This window comes from Phyllobates terribilis, unplaced genomic scaffold (assembly GCF_046119375.1).
Source record: "Phyllobates terribilis strain yellow unplaced genomic scaffold, ASM4611937v1 Scaffold_11__3_contigs__length_659146591, whole genome shotgun sequence".
Taxonomy (NCBI): Eukaryota; Metazoa; Chordata; class Amphibia; order Anura; family Dendrobatidae; genus Phyllobates; species Phyllobates terribilis.
This window is the reverse complement of record NW_027362771.1, coordinates 549,088,678-549,114,367: the sequence shown is the minus strand read 5'-3', so window position 1 is coordinate 549,114,367 and position 25,690 is coordinate 549,088,678. Positions and strand designations below refer to the sequence as shown.

The 25,690-nt window shown below is 45.2% G+C and overlaps 1 protein-coding gene across 1 annotated transcript; it reads right to left on the bottom strand.

Moving 5' to 3' along the window:
- Positions 1-337: 337 nt before the first annotated feature.
- EGR3 (early growth response 3) lies at positions 338-25,248 on the bottom strand. Its single transcript, XM_073654028.1, has 2 exons — positions 24,434-25,248; positions 338-6,889 (listed from the first exon to the last, which is right to left on the bottom strand). The coding sequence occupies exons 1-2, from the start codon at positions 24,582-24,584 to the stop codon at positions 5,898-5,900; spliced, it is 1,143 nt and encodes a 380-aa protein (XP_073510129.1). The 5' UTR covers positions 24,585-25,248; the 3' UTR covers positions 338-5,897.
- Positions 25,249-25,690: the final 442 nt, after the last annotated feature.

Genomic DNA, 25,690 nt, shown 5'->3' with positions numbered 1-25,690 from the left:
CAATACAAGAGTATAGAGAGAGGCCGCGCCCACTAGACGGGCTCTGGCCGGGAAATGTAGAGAAATGTAAAAATTATGGTGCTGTTTATTCAAAATAATATTAGAAGTTTGATAATACTCTTCAGTGTATGTGACCAAGGTTTCATTCTGGCAAATACTTGTATTTGAAGTTATTATGCACTTGTGTCGTTCATGCGATGTTAATGATCAGGTTATATATTGTTTTTTTTGTGATTTTTTTAACCTATGATATTTAATATTTCTGTCCCTATGCAAATATCACTCATCATTCAGCCATCATGTATCACACGGAATAAAAACAACAGGACACAATACATAGAGATGAAAATTTTTACCAGTCTTCAATTGAAATGCTTTTATATATCAGCCTGACACGTCCACGTTACAGAGGGAGAAAAATAAAACGTGGGATCTGGCAGACATATTGGCAGCATAGTATCTCTCTCCCAGACAGAAGGTCCCTCTGCCCAAGATCAAGGTAAGCCACTGGTTCCTGGAAATAGATCTATATATATATATATATTAATCCACCTTATTATAAGGTACATAGAAATCTCTCTGGGAATATAAACAGCCACAAAATATATAGGACATCTGCTTTCACTTTTTTTTTTTTTTTTACAATTTTGTACAAAAAAAAAATAATAATAATAAGCGTATAATAAAACAGCCGCCATTTTGGAAAATATCCCCACAAAAGCAGCAGTTCCCCCTCCCATGATTATGAACATTTAGTGCACACATAAAAGCAGTGGCAAGTATGATCTGTACCATGTGGTCATGTGGGGAGCATAGAGGTACTCAGTGTCATTTATACAATGCAGCGTAGTCATCATCAGTATATAGAGATAGTTGTTATACAATGCAGCGTAGTCATCATCAGTATATAGAGATAGTTGTTATACAATGCAGCGTAGTCATCATCAGTATATTGAGATAGTCGTTATACAATGCAGCATAGTCATCATCAGTATATTGAGATAGTCGTTATACAATGCAGCATATTCTTTATCTGTATACCAGACACCACTATAAAGTGCAACAGCCATGTAACAGCACCAGCTCAATGTCATGATATCTATAAAGGCCAGGAAGGCGAGTGGAAATGCTGCCCCCCCCCCCCCATATCCCATACCTCTTTTGTAGATTATTACATGCATACATAGAAAAGGGACTTTGTACATTACCTTTAACCCCTTCAAAGGTTTCACAAAATATTTTTCCCGACTATACAGTTCACTTCAATATCACATGTATATTTAACCTGTTGCATCTAGAATTATTTGCTGACATGTGTAGTAGCATGGATACCTGTGTGCAAGCATGGCTTAAAGCAGATAGATGTTCATCCATAGCGCTAAAACTCCATGCACACATATGTCCCTTAGGACACTGTATTACGTCACAAGGTCAAAGTGCCCAGTTTTTCCGCTGCTCCCCTGAGTAATTCATTTTATCCGCCATATAGTTCTAGAGATATGGGCTATTTTTTAAGCGGGTTTTCCAGGGGGCATGGCTTATAGGATCCTCAGGGGCGTGTCTTCAGTCTTCTCATTATTATTATTATTATCCAGTAAGCAACGCCCTCTTGGTAAAAATTAAAACTAAGTAAAAAGGCCCATATTTTTGGAACTGAGAAAAACAAAACAAATAAAACAGAATGGAATACTCTGGGGCCAGCAGGAATAAAATCAGAGCAAAAACTCTTCTTTAGTACATGGAAAAATATATTATCCACATGTGTGACTTTTTTACTTCCATACTGCTATTTAATCCAGTGTAAACCTGAGAAGTCACAAAGAGAGCAGGAAGCAAAAGCTAGGCGTATCTTTGAAGCCAGTGTGACTGTGTAACTAAAGGACCCCCAAACCCGCCGGCGGGACCAGCCAACCATTTAATGTGTATGGAGACCTTCAAACAATAGATAATGATGGAGGACAAAAGGATAGGAAAGTTGGAATTTCAGTATCCCATCCTTTTGTTTTTGGGGGAGATAAAAAGAAACATGCACTGTGTACATTTGTATGGAAATGTAGGCTTCTGAGCTGGAGCGGACACAGACAGATATGGGCCCCTGTGCAAGAACAATGTATGGGCCCTTTGCAGTCCAATAACTCATCATAATGCACAATTCCACTAGCTTTGGAGATGGAAGTGGGCCTCCTTACCTCTTGAGCCCCAGGTTGCACCAATGTTGTGTCCGCCCCTGCTTCTGAGATATAACATACCGGCTAAAATGCGATACCGATATATACACTGGCGCAGTGTCGGACTGGGATGCCAATGGCCCACCAGTAGTCAACTCCACTTTTCAACTACATGAAAATGTGACATTATCCTCAATCATAAATTTATATAACAATGAACTGGGTAGATTATTAAGTGAATAAGATGCCGCCTTTGTACATAGTGATTCAAGTATATAGTGCTCAGATAAGAGGGTGGTGGCCCACCGGAGGATTCTCCTGTGGGCCAGTCCAAGCCTATACTGGCGGGGGGACTATGGCCCTGCCAGATGTATGGAGACCTATAGATATGTTTGGTATAAGTACAATGTGAACAGGGCCTTTATAGCTGCCAAACAATAGCTGTTGTTTTTTTCTAAACCCTGCTGAAATAGGTAGAAGTATAACTGGATGACATGGGAAAGAAACAAAGTACCTAGTGATGACTTAACACAGGTAAGGTTTAAAGTTTCACCATAGAACTGCTTTAAGAAAAAAGTGCAGTATACATAGATATGAAGAGCAATCTACTTAATAATTAAAGTGCCTGTGTATGGAAAAGAGCTCCATAGAGTGTTCTTATTTTTGGAAATGTTTGGAGAGATCTACTGTAATACTAAAAATCCTCTTGATTATCCATGTCAGTTCATTACTAAAAATAAGACTATTGTACATGTACAATTTTCTTCAGCTTTACAAGGTGTTTATCAGATGTTTTTTTTTTTCACTTAGGAGTAACAACCTTGTAAGTCTGCCTATTGTGATAGATGACTATCACTGATTAGGACCACCCATAGGACACAGTTTAATGTGATAGGTTTCCTTTAAAGACTTTTTTTTAATCCCCTCCTTTATAATTTATTTTACTTTGTAAAGCACAATAGCCATTGTCCCTTTTTAAAGCTACTAAATGTTCGCTGTTGATAAACTTCTTGCATTACACTTGTCTCTATGCACTATAGGCTTTTCCACAATTTTTGTCTTTGGACTGGCAGCAAAGGGGCAACAAATGTTTTGTTTGTTTGTTTCGTTGTTTGGATTTTTTTTATATATATATATATATATATTATATCTTTACCATTGCAGCAAAAACAAAACAACAAAAAAAATAAAATATTTCATTATTTTTTTTTTTTAGACCTGACTGTCATGCAGAGACATGCAAGAGAAAGGTGGGATGGCTCACCCCCAAACCCTGCCCCTTCCCCCACCGACTCTTCTCAAAGTGACAAACACATGTCATTATATAAAAGGAGAGGGCTGAAGCACAGGCAGGATTATCTGGGAAGGAGGGAGCATGACAGTGAGTGGAGGTAGCACGGGTGACAGGGAGAATACAGGGAGAGAAGAGAAATTAGGAGAGTGAATTAGAGTTGAGTAGCTGACACGGAGAGAAAGTGATCAAGGTTGAGGCTAGAAGGAAGGACCTGTAATCCTACGGGAATGTAAAAGCTTCCCAACGACACAGCGGAGGGCATGTTCCTTCACAGAATCCATAGTCATTAACCACACCATGTGTCAAAAACGCACATGCAATAAGCCATCGGAAGAGTAGGCTCAGCAGCGTAGATTAGCCCTATCTTGCCTCCTGGGCCCCAATGCAAAATTTGTATCGTCCTCCTCCCACTTGTATTGTACAATTTATTTACTGGCCTATGGGCCCCCCACCTAGTGAAAATTTACATAGGACTACCCTTTTCCTCAAAGCATTTCAAGAACCGTCTTCTTCTCTCCTACAAAGGAATAAGAGGATGAACAAAACCTGGTTCCCCTAGAGAAGGGGGTGCACTGGTGTCAACAAGTATAGGATGAGGAACATTTTGATTTATGCAGTGGGATTCAGTTATCCGTATGTAAACCTTATCATGGGTTCTTATCCCCTGCCTGTTCCGAGTCCTCTCAATTTGGCAAAATAAATGGATTTTCTATTTTTAAGTGGATGTAGTACAGTCTGATCAAAGTTACCATTAATGGTGTAACTTGAAGCTTGTAGGCCCCAAAGCTACAGGACCCTCAACTTTTTGGTCTTCTTATATTGGCCAAGAGGACCTTTTGGACCCCCCTTTGGTTTATCAGAGCCCAACTAAGACTACATCCCCCGCACCAGTATAGTTACACTATTATTTACCAGCTGGATGCCATAACCACAGCTTGTGAAGCTCTTACATAGAAGATTTGGATTCAGTCCTTTCCCGACCACACTGGACCCACGTGTGATAAAATGACTTCTAATATATGATCGATCTGCCTGGACCAGTGAGTTAATGCAAGTTTTTTTTTTACAACTGCTGGGTAAGTAACACTTAGAGCACACGTGTCAAACTCCGGCCCATAAAGGCCGGTTTTATTTGGCCCTCGACGCCAGAACCACCACCCCTATGTGAGGGCATTATTCTGTATGGAGGACCATGTGGGGCCATTATTCTGTATGGAGGACTAGGTGGGGCCCATTATTCTGTATGGAGGACTATGTGAGGCCATTATTCTGTATGGAGGACTATGTGGGGCCCATTATTCTGTATGGAGGACTATGTGAGGCCCATTATTCTGTATTGAGGACTATGTGAGGCCCATTATTCTGTATGGAGGACTATGTGGGGCCCATTATTCTGTATGGCAGACTATGTGCGGCCCATTATTCTGTATGGAGGACTATGTGGGGCCCATTATTCTGTATGGAGGACTTTGTGAGGACCATTATACTGTATATTAGTTGGCCCGCGACTTTGTCCAAGTTTTTCATTTTGGCCCTCTGTGTGTTTGAGTTTGACATCCCTGACTTAGATCAATGGACAAAACTGCAGAAAAACACCAAACTGGGCGGCTCTTTGGTCAAAAAGTAATCACTGTGCTCCTGTTCCTCCATCCCTCTGCAGCTGAGGACAATGCCACTTGGAGTAATGATGAAAACTCTATATTATCATGCATACACTGACTCAAGCTGTAGTTGCTTTTTTTTTTCCCCCTGTAATAAAATTGTGTGACAGACGTTGAAAAGAAATAATAGGGGTGGGGGGAATTGTACGAGAGAGTGAAAAATAGAGAGAGCAGAGGGGGGATGGAAAGGAAAGAGAAGGAGAATAGATCTTTAAGGAAGAGATGTGAAATCTGTCAGATGCGATAGTAGAAGGATGATGATAGCAGGATGAGTATGGAAAGAATGACAGATAGAGAAGGAATGAAGCCACGTGACATGGACAACAGGCACGTGAGGATTTAACATTTGGACGTAGCAGCAGAATTATTTTTTTTTCGCCATAGCAGCCTCAAACTTAGGATTTAGTTTCTCTAAATCCTGTGTACCCTGAGACCCTTGTGCCGCCAGATTCTCATCAGTGAGGCTATAAAAGTCAGAGAGGATTGCAGTTCGGGTATAGGGGAGCAGGAACGCACAAGAGAGAGCAGAAGGGATCTACAGTTAGAGTAGACTTACAAAGGAAAGTCATTCTCTGCATATTTATCCCGGTGGGGTAAAGAGGTCTTCAGGAGTGTGATAGGTTAATGCTCCGATAATGGAAGGAGTAAGAATGCAAAGTTCAGTGCTGATCTCTCAATGTGTACCCTTTCCCATAGTCTGCAGAGCATTTAATGACCACCATGAGGATACTGAATCAAGCATTCTCCTTGAGGAAAAGTAATTTGGGTGAGAGATCAAGCGCATGTGGTAACTGCTGGTGCCACCGAGGGAGAGCAGACTGCCTTATCCGCTCCTTTCTTGTCCTTCTGTTTGAGGTGAATCTTGGCATGTCTCTTCCTCTCATCACTACGTGCAAACTTGCGTCCACAGAAGTCACAAGCGAAGGGCTTCTCCCCCGTGTGTGTGCGGATATGTGTTGTCAGGTGATCAGAACGGCTGAAGCTTCTCATGCAAATACGACACTGGAAGGGCTTGTGGCCTGTATGGATTCGAAGATGGCGGGTCAGCTCGTCAGAGCGTGAAAAACGCCGGTCACACCCTTCAGCAGGACAAGCATGAGGTCTCTCATGTAATGGGGTCTTGCTAGGACGGTTGGGGTATTTTCTTGGTCTGATGGGTTTAAGGGTAAGTGGAGGTTGATGGTTCATTCCCCCAAAGCTTGGCAAGACCTGTTTTTCCTTGAAAGCTTTGATGGTTTCCAGTGGAGTGATGGGTGGTGGGTTGACCCGGATTGCTTCCATGTTTTGGAAAGGTTTTTGGTCCACTGTGGGTATCTCTGCATTGTGGTGAAATAAGTTGTAGTCTGGTATCATTGGGAATACACTAGAGTCTAGACTTTGTTTAGTTGATTGGTATTCCTGCGAAGAGTATGGGGTCATACCACCTCCTTGAAAACCCACCTGATCGTGGTACAGGTCCCCACAACTAGAGTAAGGTGGAAGACTGTGGAACATAGACTCCACATCACTTTGTGCCTGGCCCATAATGCCTCCACCGCCGCTCCCGCTGCTTCCGCCTCCACCACCAGTGGGGGCTTGAGAAGTCGGCACACCAAGGATACCAGCGCTCATTAAGCTGATGATGTTTTCTTGGCACCAGTTGGAAGGGGAATCAAAAGAAAACTTTCCCAGATATGTGACAGTCTTGTTGCCTGGCTGGAATGTACTTGTGTAAGACAGATCCTGGGATGTCTTGTCATTTGACAGACCTAAATCCATTACATTATCTGAAGAGAGAGAGAAAGAATATAAGGGGTTCACATATGTAAATGGTCAATGTGGTCACACTATCCTCTCCACAGCCATAATAATATCAGTAAAATACGTCAGCTCCTGAAGAACGATGTTATGATGTGGTGAGCACAATACATATTACAGTGGCGCTGTCATCTCTCCTAATGAATACTTGTATTTCTGGAGCATCTTTTCATCCCCAACCCCCCCCACACACACACACCCCTAACTGGTCACACCCTGTTGTCAATTTATTCTTACATATCTAGGAGGATTAACAGAGGAATGATACGAGTTATAAGAAAGGATGCTCCAGAATTGATATACCATGGGGAATATAGCGATGTTAGCAGAGCAGGTAAGATCTCCTTAAAGGGGTTATTCAGCCTTAAACTACAAGTCTGCAGTCACTCTATATCACTGCAGTCTTGTGAATCATCACATCATGCGCACACTGCAAGCTGTGATGATTATCCCTGCTGGAAACCTGTGGTCATTTGACCTCCAGTATGCAATATGTATACTCCTGGCCACATTCTGACTAGTTGGGCGCGGCATCGCTCAATGCAAGTGTATTGAGCAAACTGGAAACAGTCTAGTTGAAATGTGGCCTGGAGTATGTGGCAGAGAATGTGGCTGGGAGTATGTGGCGAAGAATATGGCTGGGAGTATGTGGTGGAGAATGTAGCGGAGAATGTGGCCGGCAGTATGTGGTGGAGAATGTGGCCGTCAGTATGTGGTGGAGAATGTGGCCGTCAGTATGTGGTGGAGATTGTGGCCGGCAGTATGTAGTGGAGAATGTGGCCAGGAGTATGTGGTGGAGAATGTGGCCGGCGGTATGTGGTGGAGAATGTGGCCGGGAGAATGTGGCCGGGAGTATGTGGTGGAGAATGTGGCTGGGAGTATGTGGTGGAGAATGTGGCCGGGAGTATGTGGCCGGGAGTATGTAGTGGAGAATGTGGCCGGGAGTATGTGGTGGAGAATGTGGCCGGGAGTATGTGGTGGAGAATGTGGCTGCGAGTATGTGGTGGAGAATGTGGCCGGCAGTATGTGGTGGAGAATATGGCCGGGAGTATGTGGTGGAGAATGTGGCCTGGAATATGTGGTGGAGAATGTGGCCGGGAGTATGTGGTGGAGAATGTGGCTGCGAGTATGTGGTGGAGAATGTGGCCGGCAGTATGTGGTGGAGAATGTGGCTGGGAGTATGTGGTGGAGAATGTGGCCGGCAGTGTGTGGTGGAGAATGTGGCCAGCAGTATGTGGTGGAGAATGTGGCCGGCAGTATGTGGTGGAGAATGCGGCCGGGAGTATGTGGTGGAGAATGTGGCCGGGAGTATGTGGTGGAGAATGTGATGGAGAATGTGGTGGAGAATGTGGCCGGGAGTATGTGGCCGGGAGTATCTGGTGGAGAATGTGGCTGGGAGTATGTGGTGGAGTATGTGATGGAGAATGTGGTGGAGAATATGGCCGGAAGTATGCGGTGGAGTATCTGGTGGAGAATGTAGCCGGGAGTATGTGGTGGAAAATGTGGCCGGGAGTATGTGGTGGAGAATGTGGCCAGGAGTATGTGGTGGAGAATGTGGCCAGGAGTATGTGGTGGAGAATGTGGCCGGGAGTATGTCGTGGAGAATGTGGCCGGCAGTATGTGATGGAGAATGTGGCCGGGAGTATGTGGTGGAGAATGTGGCCGGCAGTATGTGATGGAGAATGTGGCCGGGAGTATGTGGTGGAGAATGTGGCCAGCAGTATGTGGTGGAGAATGTGGCCGGGAGTATGTGGTGGAGAATGTGGCCGGCAGTATGTGGTGGAGAATGTGGACGGGAGTATGTGGTGGAGAATGTGGCCCGGGAGTATGTGGTGGAGAATGTGGCCAGGAGTATGTGGTGGAGAATGTGGCCGGGAGTATGTGGTGGAGAATGTGGCCGGGAGTATGTGGTGGAGAATGTGGCCGGCAGTATGTGGTGGAGAATGTGGACGGGAGTATGTGGTGGAGAATGTGGCCGGGAGTATGTGGTGGAGAATGTGGCCGGGAGTATGTGGTGGAGAATGTGGCTGGGAGTATGTGGTGGAGAATGTGGCCGGCACTATGTGGTGGAGAATGTGGCCGGCACTATGTGGTGGAGAATGTGGCCGGGAGTATGTGGTGGAGAATGTGGCAGGGAGTATGTGGTGGAGAATGTGGCAGGGAGTATGTGGTGGAGAATGTGGCCAGGAGTATGTGGTGGAGAATGTGTCCGGGAGTATGTGGTGGAGAATGTAGTGGAGAATGTGGCTGGGAGTATGTGGTGGAGAATGTGATGGAGAATGTGGTGGAGAATGTGGCCGGGAGTATGTGGTGGAGTATCTGGTGGAGGATGTGTCCGGGAGTATGTGGTGGAGTATCTGGTGGAGAATGTGGCCGGCAGTATGTGGTGGAAAATGTGATGGAGTATGTGGTGGAGAATGTAGCCGGGAGTATGTGGTGGAGAATATGGCCGGCAGTATGTGGTGGAGAATGTGGCCGGGAGTATGTGGTGGAGAATGTGGCCGGCAGTATGTGGTGGAGAATGTGGCAGGGAGTATGTGGTGGAGAATGTGGCCAGGAGTATGTGGTGGAGAATGTGGCCGGGAGTATGTGGTGGAGAATGTGGCCAGGAGTATGTGGTGGAAAATGTGGCCGGGAGTATGTGGTGGAGAATGTGATGGAGAATGTGGTGGAGAATGTAGTGGAGAATGTGGCTGGGAGTATGTGGTGGAGAATGTGGCCAGGAGTATGTGGTGGAGAATGTGGCCGGGAGTATGTGGTGGAGAATGTGGCCGGGAGTATGTCGTGGAGAATGTGGCCGGCAGTATGTGATGGAGAATGTGGCCGGGAGTATGTGGTGGAGAATGTGGCCAGCAGTATGTGGTGGAGAATGTGGCCGGGAGTATGTGGTGGAGAATGTGGCCGGCAGTATGTGGTGGAGAATGTGGACGGGAGTATGTGGTGGAGAATGTGGCTACGAGTATGTGGTGGAGAATGTGGCCAGGAGTATGTGGTGGAGAATGTGGCCGGGAGTATGTGGTGGAGAATGTGGCCGGCAGTATGTGGTGGAGAATGTGGACGGGAGTATGTGGTGGAGAATGTGGCCGGGAGTATGTGGTGGAGAATGTGGCCGGGAGTATGTGGTGGAAAATGTAGCCGGGAGTATGTGGTGGAGAATGTGGCTGGGAGTATGTGGTGGAGAATGTGGCCGGCACTATGTGGTGGAGAATGTGGCCGGGGGTATGTGGTGGAGAATGTGGCCGGCAGTATGTGGTGGAGAATGTGGCAGGGAGTATGTGGTGGAGAATGTGGCCAGGAGTATGTGGTGGAGAATGTGTCCGGGAGTATGTGGTGGAGAATGTAGTGGAGAATGTGGCTGGGAGTATGTGGTGGAGAATGTGATGGAGAATGTGGTGGAGAATGTGGCCGGGAGTATGTGGTGGAGAATGTGGCCGGGAGTATGTGGTGGAGAATGTGGCCGGCAGTATGTGGTGGAGAATGTGGCCGGGAGTATGTGGTGGAGAATGTGGCCGGGAGTATGTGGTGGAGAATGTGGCCGGGAGTATGTGGTGGAGAATGTGGCTGGGAGTATGTGGTGGAGAATGTGGCCGGCACTATGTGGTGGAGAATGTGGCCGGCACTATGTGGTGGAGAATGTGGCCGGGAGTATGTGGTGGAGAATGTGGCAGGGAGTATGTGGTGGAGAATGTGGCAGGGAGTATGTGGTGGAGAATGTGGCCAGGAGTATGTGGTGGAGAATGTGTCCGGGAGTATGTGGTGGAGAATGTAGTGGAGAATGTGGCTGGGAGTATGTGGTGGAGAATGTGATGGAGAATGTGGTGGAGAATGTGGCCGGGAGTATGTGGTGGAGTATCTGGTGGAGGATGTGTCCGGGAGTATGTGGTGGAGTATCTGGTGGAGAATGTGGCCGGCAGTATGTGGTGGAAAATGTGATGGAGTATGTGGTGGAGAATGTAGCCGGGAGTATGTGGTGGAGAATATGGCCGGCAGTATGTGGTGGAGAATGTGGCCGGGAGTATGTGGTGGAGAATGTGGCCGGCAGTATGTGGTGGAGAATGTGGCAGGGAGTATGTGGTGGAGAATGTGGCCAGGAGTATGTGGTGGAGAATGTGGCCGGGAGTATGTGGTGGAGAATGTGGCCAGGAGTATGTGGTGGAAAATGTGGCCGGGAGTATGTGGTGGAGAATGTGATGGAGAATGTGGTGGAGAATGTAGTGGAGAATGTGGCTGGGAGTATGTGGTGGAGAATGTGGCCAGGAGTATGTGGTGGAGAATGTGGCCAGGAGTATGTGGTGGAGAATGTGGCCGGGAGTATGTGGTGGAGAATGTGGCCGGGAGTATGTCGTGGAGAATGTGGCCGGCAGTATGTGATGGAGAATGTGGCCGGGAGTATGTGGTGGAGAATGTGGCCAGCAGTATGTGGTGGAGAATGTGGCCGGGAGTATGTGGTGGAGAATGTGGCCGGCAGTATGTGGTGGAGAATGTGGACGGGAGTATGTGGTGGAGAATGTGGCTACGAGTATGTGGTGGAGAATGTGGCCAGGAGTATGTGGTGGAGAATGTGGCCGGGAGTATGTGGTGGAGAATGTGGCCGGCAGTATGTGGTGGAGAATGTGGACGGGAGTATGTGGTGGAGAATGTGGCCGGGAGTATGTGGTGGAGAATGTGGCCGGGAGTATGTGGTGGAGAATGTGGCCGGGAGTATGTGGTGGAAAATGTAGCCGGGAGTATGTGGTGGAGAATGTGGCTGGGAGTATGTGGTGGAGAATGTGGCCGGCACTATGTGGTGGAGAATGTGGCCGGGAGTATGTGGTGGAGAATGTGGCCGGCAGTATGTGGTGGAGAATGTGGCAGGGAGTATGTGGTGGAGAATGTGGCCAGGAGTATGTGGTGGAGAATGTGTCCGGGAGTATGTGGTGGAGAATGTAGTGGAGAATGTGGCTGGGAGTATGTGGTGGAGATTGTGATGGAGAATGTGGTGGAGAATGTGGCCGGGAGTATGTGGTGGAGTATCTGGTGGAGAATGTGTCCGGGAGTATGTGGTGGAGTATCTGGTGGAGAATGTGGCCGGCAGTATGTGGTGGAAAATGTGATGGAGTATGTGGCGGAGAATGTAGCCGGGAGTATGTGGTGGAGAATATGGCCGGCAGTATGTGGTGGAGAATGTGGCCGGGAGTATGTGGTGGAGAATGTGGCCGGCAGTATGTGGTGGAGAATGTGGCAGGGAGTATGTGGTGGAGAATGTGGCCAGGAGTATGTGGTGGAGAATGTGGCCGGGAGTATGTGGTGGAGAATGTGGCCAGGAGTATGTGGTGGAAAATGTGGCCGGGAGTATGTGGTGGAGAATGTGATGGAGAATGTGGTGGAGAATGTAGTGGAGAATGTGGCTGGGAGTATGTGGTGGAGAATGTGGCCGGGAGTATGTAGTGGAGAATGTGGCCGGGAATATGTGGTGGAGAATGTAGGCGGGAGTATGTGGTGGAGAATGTGGCTGGGAGTATGTGGTGGAGAATGTGGCCGGCACTATATGGTGGAGAATGTGGCTGGGAGAATGTGGTGGAGAATGTGGCCGGCAGTATGTGGTGGAGAATGTGGCAGGGAGTATGTGGTGGAGAATGTGGCCAGGAGTATGTGGTGGAGAATGTGACCGGGAGTATGTGGTGGAGAATGTGATGGAGAATGTGATGGAGAATGTGGCCGGGAGTTTGTGGTGGAGTATCTGGTGGAGAATGTGGCCGGCAGTATGTGGTGGAGAATGTGGCCTGCAGTATGTGGTGGAGAATGTGGCCGGGAGTATGTGGTGGAGAATGTGGCCGGGAGTATGTGGTGGAGAATGTGGCCGGGAGTATGTGGTGGAGAATGTGGCCGGGAGTATGTGGTGGAGAATGTGGCCGGGAGTATGTGGTGGAGAATGTGGCCGGGAGTATGTGGTGGAGAATGTGGCCGGGAGTATGTCGTGAAGAATGTGGCTACGAGTATGTGCCGGAGAATCCTCACAGCACGCAGTGTGTGCGATGTGAGGATTTACAAGCCTGCAGTCACATAGAGTGACTTCAGACTTGTAGTTTAAGTCCGGACGACCCCAAGAGCATGCATGCATCCCTTGCAGCAGCTGTGAGCCTACTTCACAAATATGAACCAAGTACCCAGTTAAGGCTGAACCCTTTCCCAATGGGCAATGTGAACTCGTAATGGGGTCTTTCTCTCCATAGTTACAGCATTTCATCAAAATAAGTGAATTCCACAATCCTTTCTTACAACTTGAAGACTAGTAAGGATGTGAAGGAGAAAACAATTCTGCGTTGAATAAGGTCTGGCACTTAATGTGTGACCTTGCTGGGAGTTTGCCACGAGGACCCTTTTCCTTTGTGTGTGCCTGTGTTGTTAATACATTCACACTGAGGGGCTCGTTATTAATACATTCATACTGAGGGGCTCAACAAAGGCTCAATGTCATTCATTTACTTTCCTGTTTTGTCTGCCGTTCCTGTGCACTGTGAAACAATATGATCACCTTTGGACACAATGTCATAATTACAGTTCTGCTCTATGTAAGTCTCTGTACGTGGCCCCCAGCAGCGAGAGAGTTACAGAGGTTTAATATATCTCCATAGCACCAGAAGTCGGAGAAAACGTGCGGGTAATTCAGTGATAAGAGACAGGCAGCTGTACTGGTAAATTGTTACAGTACGGTTCGCTATTTAGCCGCGTGCTAAGTATATCCATGGGGGGGTCTGTATGAATAAAATACGTCTAATGATTGCTTCAGGAAAATATGACAAGATGGCACTTTCCCTTCTCCGGAACATATTCTTGAGCGTTTATGAGTATATAAGTGTGTAGGTAATATACTGCTGAGTGAAGTGGCTGTGATATATAGCAAGTAACACAGTTACAATGGAGCCTAGTGGGCAATTTATTATTTGGTGGCACTAGATGTCAGTATTATGGACAACTGTAGCGTAAAAAGTCACATATATTTTCCTCAAGCCATACTTTGCATAATTTTGTGAAGTTTTGTCCTTTTTATTCTGCCCTTGACACTTAAAATGGAGGAGTTTAGTGGAAGGGTGCAGGGTACCAGCATCATGTCCAATTTATTAGTTTACCCCCAAAATTGGCTTTAATTATAGTGGAAATCTACTCCAGCTCATAGCTGCCATGCCATAGATTTCAGTGACGCACAGACAGCTCTAGATACGCCAGATTTATTTAGAGGTACTCGCTCCTTAATACTTGGCCAGACTGAGTAAAAGTCTCCCATAGTTTGCTGCCATATGGTGCCTCCGTAAGGCATCACAGTCTCCTTAAAGGAGTTGTCCTGTTAGGTCATATGGACATTATTTAGAGGGTTCTCTTCTCAGGACCAGCCTCAATGGGGCTTTTGGACATATTGGGTTATATTGACATTATTTAGAGGGTTCTTTTCTCAGGACCAGCCTCTAAGGGGCTTATGGACATGTTGGGTTATATTGACATTTTTTAGGGGGGGTTCTTTTCTCAGGACCAGCCTCTATGGGGCTTATGGACATGTTGGGGCATATGGACATTATATAGGGGTTCTTTGCTCAGGACCAGCCTCTATGGGGCTTATGGACATGTTGGGGCATATGGACATTATATAGGGGTTCTTTGCTCAGGACCAGCCTCTATGGGGCTTATGGACATGTTGGGGCATATGGGCATTATATAGGGGTTCTTTGCTCAGGACCAGCCTCTATGGGTCTTGTGAACATGTTGGGGCATATGGATATTATTTAGGGGAGTTCTTTGCGCAGGACCAGCCTCTATGGGGATTATCGAGATATTGGGGCATATGGACATTATTTAGGGGGCTCTTTGCTCAGAACTAGCCTCTATGAGGCTTATGGACATGTTGGGGCATATGGACATTATATAGGGGGCTCTTTGCTCAGGACCAGCCTCTATTAGGCTTATGGACATGTTGGGGCATATGGATATTATTTAGGGGGGTTCTTTGCTCAGGACCAGCCTCTATGAGGCTTATGGACATATTGAGTTATATTGGCATTATTTAGGAGGGGTTCTTTGCTCAGGAACAGCCTTATTAGGCTTATGGACATGTTGAGGCATATGGACGTTAATTAGGGGGCTCTTTGCTCAGGACCAGCCTCTACGAGTCACAAAGAGAGTGGCTCTGTAGCTCTTGTTCAGGTGGAATCAAATGGACAGCATGTAAGACTACATTTGCCCTTGAGTTGCTGCTCCAGATAATCTTCTTGGGGGCAAATTTTGAAGGTAGTTGAGACAACCCCTTTAATAAACAATGTTTCTGGAGGAGAATATCTATGTTAAACTGAATGTCAGTACATTTTATGGGGGATGATTTACACGGTAATATGGGATCTTAACTCCAAAATAAGCAAAAGCGACCAGGAGCCACTGAACCCTTCATCCTCAATATGGAGTAATAGAAATGTGAATGCAAATTGTGAATGGGGGGAGGGGGTATAGACAAGTTAAATAGGATCTGTCACCAGATTTCACAGTACAAACTGCATATTTTATAAAAATAGATCTGTTAGACCTGATGAGGCTGGTTTATTTACTTTGAAAATCCATGTCAATATGACTGTATAATCCTAAAATTAAAATGAGCTACAAGCTGGTCTCTTACAGTTAGGTCCATATATATTTGGACAGAGACAACATTTTTCTAATTTTGGTTCTAGACATTACCACAATGAATTTTAAACAAAACAATTCAGATGCAGTTGAAGTTCAGACTTTCAGCTTTCATTTGAGGGTATCCACATTAAAATTGGATGAAGGGTTTAGGAGTTTCAGCTCCTTAACATGTGCCACCCTGTTTTTAAAGGAACCACAAGTAATTGGACAGATTAAATAATTGTAAATAAAATGTTCATTTCTAGTACTTGGTTGAAAACCCTTTGTTGGCAATGACTGCCTGAAGTCTTGAACTCATGGACATCACCAGACGCTGTGTTTCCTCCTTTTTGATGCTCTGTCAGGCCTTCACTGCATTGGATTTCAGTTGCTGTTTGTTTGTGGGCCTTTCTGTCTGAAGTTTAGTCTTTAACAAGTGAAATGCATGCTCAATTGGGTTGAGATCAGGTGACTGACTTGGCCATTCAAGAATATTCCACTTCTTTGCTTTAATAAACTCCTGGGTTGCTTTGGCTTTATGTTTTGGGTCATTGTCCATCTGTAGTATGAAACGACGACCAATCAGTTTGGCTGCATTTGGCTGGATCTGAGCACACAGTATGGCTCTGAATACATCAGAATTCATTCGGCTGCTTCTGTCCTGTGTCACATCATCAATAAACACTAGTGACCCAGTGCCACTGGCAGCCATGCATGCCCAAGCCATCACACTGCCTCCGCCGTGTTTTACAGATGATGTGGTATGCTTTGGATCATGAGCTGTACCACGCCTTCGCCATACTTTTCTCTTTCCATCATTCTGGTAGAAGTTGATCTTGGTTTCATCTGTCCAAAGAATGTTCTTCCAGTACTGTGCTGGCTTTTTTAGATGCTTTTTTAGCAAAGTCCAGTCTAGCCTTTTTATTCTTGATGCTTATGAGTGGCTTGCACCATGCAGTGAACCCTCTGTATTTACTTTCATGCAGTCTTCTCTTTATGGTAGATTTGGATATTGATACGCCTACCTCCTGGAGAGTGTTGTTCACTTGGTTGGCTGTTGTGAAGGGGTTTCTCTTCACCATGGAGATTATTCTGCGATCATCCACCACTGTTGTCTTCCGTGGGCGCCCAGGTCTTTTTGCATTGATGAGTTCACCAGTGCTTTCTTTCTTTCTCAGGATGTACCAAACTGTAGATTTTGCCACTCCTAATATTGTAGCAATTTCTTGGATGGGTTTTTTCTGTTTTTGCAGCTTAAGGATGGCTTGTTTCACCTGCATGGAGAGTTTCTTTGACCGCATGTTTACTTCACAGCAAAACCTTCCAAATGCAAGCACCACACCTCAAATCAACTCCAGGCCTTTTATCTACTTAATTGACAATGACATAACGAAGGGATTGCCCACACCTATCCATGAAATAGCCTTGGAGTCAATTGTCCAATTACTTTTGGTCCCTTTAAAAACAGGGTGGCACATGTTAAGGAGCTGAAACTCCTAAACCCTTCATCCAATTTTAATGTGGATACCCTCAAATGAAAGCTGAAAGTCTGAACTTCAACTGCATCTGAATTGTTTTGTTTAAAATTCATTGTGGTAATGTCTAGAACCAAAATTAGAAAAATGTTGTCTGTGTCCAAATATATATGGACTTAACTGTAGGTAACTTTCCTTTCATTTACATCAAAAGAGGAAACAAATCCAAGGCTACGGCGTCTATTTCTCCTTCTCTCACATCTTTGAGATCCTTTCCAGACTTTCTAAAGAACTAAATAAACTCAACCTTAAAGTTCATGTCCACATTGAATAACACCTTTCCATCAACTGATTGCTAAGACCTGCTACCAGGAAAAGGACCCTTTATAGCAGCCTAAGACTTATGCCTACATAATCCACAGCAATTCTCTCTACCCTCACTATTTTGGTTGCATATGACCCTTGTATTGTCCTATTGCATATGAATCGCTGTATGAGGTCGGTTACCTTTGTAAATCCCATGGGACTACATATAAAAACCAAAGCTCTAGCATCAGTCCTAATACTGTATATACATTATTAATTACACTTCTGCTACATGAGTAGGTAGCGGATATGCCCATTCCATAGATATCTATGCATGGTGCCCTCATCCTGGACAACTAAATAGGCATCTTCTTCCCATCTACTTACAGATTGGGTCTCTGAATGTGGGGACTTCATTCTAAAAAGCACTATATTAAGAAATGGGAACACCCTTTTGAGCAATTTTTCTTCCTGAGATCCCGTATATATAGTATTACTTCCTCACAATGATGACTTATTTACATTGTGTCTTCTTTGAGGCATTTGCAATGTAACAAGTTAGGTCGCATGTAAAGTATTTGTCCCCAATCAGATTAAAATTTTGATAGTCCCAAAATCTTAAAATAATTTACTACGATGAGGGCAGTTTTTTCAGAAAAAGTAATTCTCATCATAGGTAAAAAAAAAAGTCCTACTAATCTCTTATCATGGGGTCCTATGTGTCAGATAAGTCTGGTCTAACTGTAGGAAAAGCCCCGTGCCATACATGTTTAATGATGGGGGTGAAGGACAAACAGTATTTATGAGAACAATCTATAGTGGAAAGATAACTGTAGGGTGAAAATATTCAATTTGGCCGGCTACTTTCCAGACGAAGTTCTCATTTGGCTACACATAGTATCCTTTATCTGTATACACATAGTATCCTCTATCTGTATACATGCAGTATCCTCTATCTGTATACACATAGTATCCTCTATCTGTATACATGCAGTATCCTCTATCTGTATACACATAGTATCCTCTATCTGTATACATGCAGTATCCTCTATCTGTATACACATAGTATCCTCTATCTGTATACATGCGGTATCCTCTATCTGTATACATGCGGTATCCTCTATCTGTATACACGCAGTATCCTCTATCTGTATACACGCAGTATCCTCTATCTGTATACACGCAGTATCCTCTATCTGTATACACGCAGTATCCTCTATCTGTATACATGCAGTATCCTCTATCTGTATACACGCAGTATCCTCTATCTGTATACACGTAGTATTCTCTATCTGTATACACGCAGTATCCTCTATCTGTATACACGCAGTATCCTCTATCTGTATACACGCAGTATCCTCTATCTGTATACACGCAGTATCCTCTATCTGTATACACGTAGTATCCTCTATCTGTATACACATAGTATCCTCTATCTGTATACACGTAGTATCCTCTATCTGTATACATGTAGTATCCTCTATCTGTATACACGCAGTATCCTCTATCTGTATACACGTAGTATTCTCTATCTGTATACACGCAGTATCCTCTATCAGTATACACGCAGTATCCTCTATCAGTATACACGCAGTATCCTCTATCTGTATACACGTAGTATCCTCTATCTGTATACACGCAGTATCCTCTATCTGTATACATGCAGTATCCTCTATCAGTATACACGTAGTATCCTCTATCTGTATACATGCAGTATCCTCTATCTGTATACACGTAGTATCCTCTATCTGTATACACGTAGTATCCTCTATCTGTATACACGCAGTATCCTCTATCTGTATACACGTAGTATCCTCTATCTGTATACATGCAGTATCCTCTATCAGTATACACGCAGTATCCTCTATCTATATACACGTAGTATCCTCTATCTGTATACACGCAGTATCCTCTATCAGTATACACGCAGTATCCTCTATCTGTATACACGTAGTATCCTCTATCTGTATACACTCAGTATCCTCTATCTGTATACACGCAGTATCCTCTATCTGTATACAAGTAGTGTCCTCTATCTGTATACACGCAGTATCCTCTATCTGTATACACGTAGTATCCTCTATCTGTATACACGTAGTATCCTCTATCTGTATACACGCAGTATCCTCTATCAGTATACACGCATCCTCTATCTGTATACACGCAGTATCCTCTATCTGTATACACGTAGTATCCTCTATCTGTATACACGTAGTGTCCTCTATCAGCATACATGTAGTGTCCTGTATACACGTAGTATCCTCTATCTGTATACATGCAGTATCCTGTATACACGTAGTATCCTCCATCTGTATACACGTAGTGTCCTCTATCTGTATACACGTAGTGTTCTCTATCTCTATACACGTGGTATCCTCTATCTGTATACATGTGGTATCCTCTATCTGTATACACGTAGTATCCTCTATCTGTATACACGCAGTATCCTCTATCTGTTTACACACAGTATCCTCTATCTGTATACACGTAGTATTCTCTATCTGTATACACGTAGTATCCTCTATCTGTATACATGCAGTATCCTCTATCTGTATACACGTAGTATCCTCTATCTGTATACACGTAGAATCCTCTATCTGTATACACGTAGAATCCTCTATCTGTATACACGTAGTATCCTCTATCTGTATACACGTAGTATCCTCTATCTGTATACATGCAGTATCCTCTATCTGTATACACGTAGTATCCTCTATCTGTATACATGCAGTATCCTCTATCTGTATACACACAGTATCCTCTATCAGTATACACGCATCCTCTATCTGTATACACGCAGTATCCTCTATCTGTATACACGCAGTATCCTCTATCAGTATACACGCATCCTCTATCTGTATACACGCAGTATCCTCTATCTGTATACACGTAGTATCCTCTATCTGTATACAAGCAGTATCCTCTATCTGTATACACGTAGTGTCCTCTATCAGCATACATGTAGTATCCTGTATACACGTAGTATCCTCTATCTGTATACATGCAGTATCCTGTATACACGTAGTATCCTCTATCTGTATACACGTAGTATCCTCTATCTGTATACACGCAGTATCCTCTATCTGTATACACGTAGTATCCTCTATCTGTATACACGTAGTATCCTCTATCTCTATACACGTAGTATCCTCTATCTGTATACACATAGTATCCTCTATCTGTATACACGTAGTATCCTCTATCTCTATACACTTAGTATCCTCTATCTGTATACACTTAGTATCCTCTATCTGTATACACTTAGTATCCTCTATCTCTATACACGCAGTATCCTCTATCTCTATACACGTAGTATCCTCTATCTGTATACACATAGTATCCTCTATCTGTATATATGCAGTATCCTCTATCTGTGTACACGTAGTATCCTCTATCTGTATACACGTAGTATCCTCTATCTGTATACACGTAGTATCCTCTATCTGTATACACGCAGTATCCTCTGTCTGTATACATGTAGTATCCTCTATCTGTATACACGTAGTATCCTCTATCTGTATACACGTAGTATCCTCTATCTGTATACACTCAGTATCTTCTATCTGTATACACGCAGTATCCCGTATCTGTATACACGTAGTATCCTCTATCTGTATACACGTAGTATCCACTATCTGTATACACGCAGTATCCTCTATCTGTATACACGTTGTATCCTCTATCTGTATACACGTAGTATCCTCTATCTGTATACACGCAGTATCTTCTATCTGTATACACGCAGTATCCCCTATATGTATACATGTAGTATCCTCTATCTGTATACATGCAGTATCCTCTATCTGTATACATGCAGTATCCTCTATCTGTATACACGCAGTATCCTCTATCTGTATACATGTAGTATCCTCTATCTGTATACACGCAGTATCCTCTATCTGTATACACGCAGTATCCTCTATCTGTATACATGTAGTATCCTCTATCTGTATACACGCAGTATCCTCTATCTGTATACACGCAGTATCCTCTATCTGTATACATGTAGTATCCTCTATCTGTATACACGCAGTATCCTCTATCTGTATACATGTAGTATCCTCTATCTGTATACATGCAGTATCCTCTATCTGTATACACGTAGTATCCTGTATACACATAGTATCCTCTATCTGTATACACGTAGTATCCTCTATTTGTATACACGTAGTATCCTCTATCTGTATACACGCAGTATCCTCTATCTGTATACATGTAGTATCCTCTATCTTTATACACGTAGTATCCTCTATCTGTATACACGTAGTATCCTCTATCTATATACACGCAGTATCCTCTATCTGTATACACGTTGTATCCTCTATCTGTATACACGTAGTATCCTCTATCTGTATACACGCAGTATCCCCTATATGTATACACGTAGTATCCTCTATCTGTATACATGCAGTATCCTCTATCTGTATACATGCAGTATCCTCTATCTGTATACACGCAGTATCCTCTATCTGTATACATGTAGTATCCTCTATCTGTATACACGCAGTATCCTCTATCTGTATACACGTAGTATCCTCTATCTGTATACATGCAGTATCCTCTATCTGTATACATGCAGTATCCTCTATCTGTATACACGTAGTATCCTGTATACACGTAGTATCCTCTATCTCTATACACGTAGTATCCTCTATCTGTATATACGCAGTATCCTCTATCTGTATACACGTAGTATCCTCCATCTGTATACACGTAGTGTCCTCTATCTGTATACATGCAGCATCCTCTATCTGTATACACGTAGTATCCTCTATCTGTATACACGCAGTATCCTCTATCTGTATACACGCAGTATCCTCTATCTGTATACACGCAGTATCCTCTATCTGTATACACGCAGTATCCTCTATCTGTATACATGTAGTGTCCTCTATCTGTATACACGCAGTATCCTCTATCTGTATACACGCAGTATCCTCTATCTGTATTCACGTAGTGTCCTCTATCTGTATACACGCAGTATCCTCTATCTGTATACACGTAGTGTCCTCTATCTGTATATACGCAGTATCCTCTATCTGTATACACGCAGTATCCTCTATCTGTATACACGTAGTGTCCTCTATCTGTATACACGTAGTGTCCTCTATCTGTATACACGCAGTATCCTCTATCTGTATACACGCAGTATCCTCTATCTGTATACACGCAGTATCCTCTATCTGTATACACGTAGTGTCCTCTATCTGTATACACGCAGTATCCTCTATCTATGTACATGTATTTGCAAGTACACAAGTCATTATATTGCCTTCATTGGAGTTATATGAAGTTTTCTCCAGATTAACCTTTTATGCTCCTCAAAGTTTTAAAGGTCATCTGCATTTTAAGGAGTTAAACCTGGAAATCCCCCTGCCCCCCACACTACACCTACTCACCCACTATCCTGTGAGCTGTCACCAGCTGCCCCCACGTGTCACCTCCCAACTCAGTCTCCTACCACCCCCACACACCGGGCTGGGAGCTCCCCCACCTCCGCAACCATATTTAAAGATTTCCTTCCCCCACAATGTGACGTTCTCGGTGTTGGGGCATCTGGCTCTGCACATGGGGGGCTCTGCACGTGGGGGCTCTGCACATTGGGAGCTCTGCACATTGGGAGCTCTGCACATAGGGGGCTCTGCACGTGGGGGCACTGCACATTGGGAGCTCTGCACATGGGGGCTCTGCACATGGGGGCTCTGCACATGGGGGGCTCTGCACATAGGGGGCTCTGCACGTGGGGGCACTGCACATTGGGAGCTCTGCACATTGGGAGCTCTGCACATAGGGGCTCTGCACATGGGGGCTCTGCACATGGGGGGCTCTGCACGTGGGGGCACTGCACATTGGGAGCTCTGCACATGGGGGCTCTGCACATGGGGGCTCTGCACATGGGGGGCTCTGCACATAGGGGGCTCTGCACGTGGGGGCACTGCACATTGGGAGCTCTGCACATTGGGAGCTCTGCACATAGGGGCTCTGCACATGGGGGCTCTGCACATGGGGGGCTCTGCACGTGGGGGCACTGCACATTGGGAGCTCTGCACATGGGGGCTCTGCACATGGGGGGCTCTGCACATGGGGGGCTCTGCACAAGGGGGCTCTGCTGCTGGTGGTGAGCCCTCTGGGTAAACAACTTGGCAAATTTGTCTTTGTATATAGTGTGGAGACCAAGACATTGCACCAAACCTTACTGAGGAGCCTGATGCCAGCACTGACCCCAGGCCAGGCACAGCAATGGTGGGCTACTCAATGCCCCTCTACCATACCTGAGCTGAAAACTACAGTAGTTGCCTCTTCCTACAAAGGGAATTACTGAGAGTCTGAATATGTGACATGCGGCAGAGACATCAGCGGAACATTCCTATAGATCCATCACAGGAGGCGACCGAACTTGTAACTGATAATTACATACATCAGCTGCTCGTCTTAGATACAGCATTAGTCCTGCTTGGATACACTTTCACCTCCCTTTTAAGCTATATGGCTAGTAACCCTTATCTACATGGCTACTTTCTCCCTTTTCATAGTAAACCAACCCCATCATCTGCACCTGCTCCCCAAATCTGTCCACTCTCAAGCCAAGCACCCTACTGTACCTCTGTCTATGTGCTAGTACCCCCATGTGTATGCCCACCCTCACCTGCATCCTACCTTCCCTACTGCTAGTGCACCCATGTGTACCCACCCTCACCTGCATACTCCTGCCCTTGTGCTAGTTCCCCCCATGTGTACCCACACTCACCTGCATCATACCTGCCCTTGTGCTAGTGCCCCCATAAGTGTACCCACCCTCACCTGCATCATCCTGTCTTTGTGCTAGTGCCCGCCCCAGGTGTACCCACCCTCACCTGCATTCTGCCTGCTCTTGTGCCCCTAATATGTACCCTCATTCACCTGCATCCTGCTACACCTTTGCCCTAGTGCCCCCATGTGTGTACCCACACTCACCTGTATCATCCTGCCTTTGTGCTAGTGCCCCTCATGTGTACCCACACTCACCTGCATCCTGCCTGCTCTTGTGCCCCTCATGTGTACCCAGTACCCACCCTCACCTGCATCCTGCCTGCTCTTGTGCCCCCCATGTGTACCCTCACTCACCTGCAGACATGGCAGAGTAATGCTGCTCGCTGCCCCCACCAGGGTAGATGGCCAGAGCTCCGCTCAGATCCTGACCATCCTCGGAGTAGAGAGAGTCCGGTAGAAGGGATGTCATATTCACGGGGAGTTTCTCCAGCAGCTTCCCGGTCATAGCACCGTCCAGTGCCCAGGAGTGAAGTGATGCCACCTTGTAGTGCAGGAGCAATCCCACGATCTGATCAGATCGGAGCTGTGCCTCAGTAACGCTGGATTATTTGCAGCCACCCAGTCTGCCCCCGAGAGGAAGAAGAGGGGGGACTAACTGTGTTCCATGGTGAAGATGGGGGTCTCACTTGTGCCCCATGCACAGAGCTGCGCTGATCCAGCACCGAGCCCCTGGCAGAAGCATGTAAATGAGGGAGGGAAGGTTGCTGGTGAGATGGGTATATAATGAGTTAATGGAATGGATGAAAGGAGGATATAAAATGCTACCCCATAAGATGGTGGAATAGGTCTACCCAGAAAAATGCGCTAAGAAGGCGCAAAGAAAGGCTGCACATAGGTGTACTGTATTTGGGGGATGTGAGGATGAGGCATGAGATGGGTAACAGGTGTCCTGGATGGATGATGTGGGCACCTACCCTGGAAAATGGGCAGCTGGAAAGATTATTATGGCATTTATAAGGTGTGGGTATTTCAGATCCCCCCTCTAAGATCAGGTGTAGAAGTGACAGCTAAGGGGTTAATAGACCTCCCTCAGGGAAGATGCTCTACGAATTCTCCCTCCTGTCCTCTCTGAATCCCGATGCTCTGTCCGGGGACTCCGGCTGCTTTTTATCTCCGCCCGGGGAAGCTCCAATGACGTAACTGTCCATATATGGACACACAGTGCCGTGACATCACAATGGAACCTCCTCATAATGGAATCTTGAGAGAATGCAGGAAGTAGCTGCTCACTGAAACCACGTTCTGTTAGAACTATAAACAGAATGGTATGGAGGTATTATACAGAGAGTATACAGGCAGGGTGGGATTATACTCAGTGTATACAGGCAGGATGGTATGGAGGTATTATACAGAGTGTATAGAGGCAGGGTGGGATTATACACAGTGTATACAGGCAGGATGGGATTATACAGAGAGTATACAGACAGGGTGGGATTATACACAGTGTATACAGGCAGTGGGATTATACACAGTGTATACAGGCAGGATGGTATGGAGGTATTATACAGAGAGTATACAGGCAGAGTGGGATTATACACAGTGTATACAGGC

Bases quoted from the DNA above. Each gene is read 5' to 3' on its own strand.
- EGR3 (XM_073654028.1), bottom strand. From the start codon at position 24,584: ATGACCGGGAAGCTGCTGGAGAAACTCCCCGTGAATATGACATCCCTT. The intron at 6,890-24,433 runs GTGAGTGAGGGT...CTCTCTCTTCAG, and splicing joins TTACTCTGCCATGTCTGCAG to ATAATGTAATGGATTTAGGT.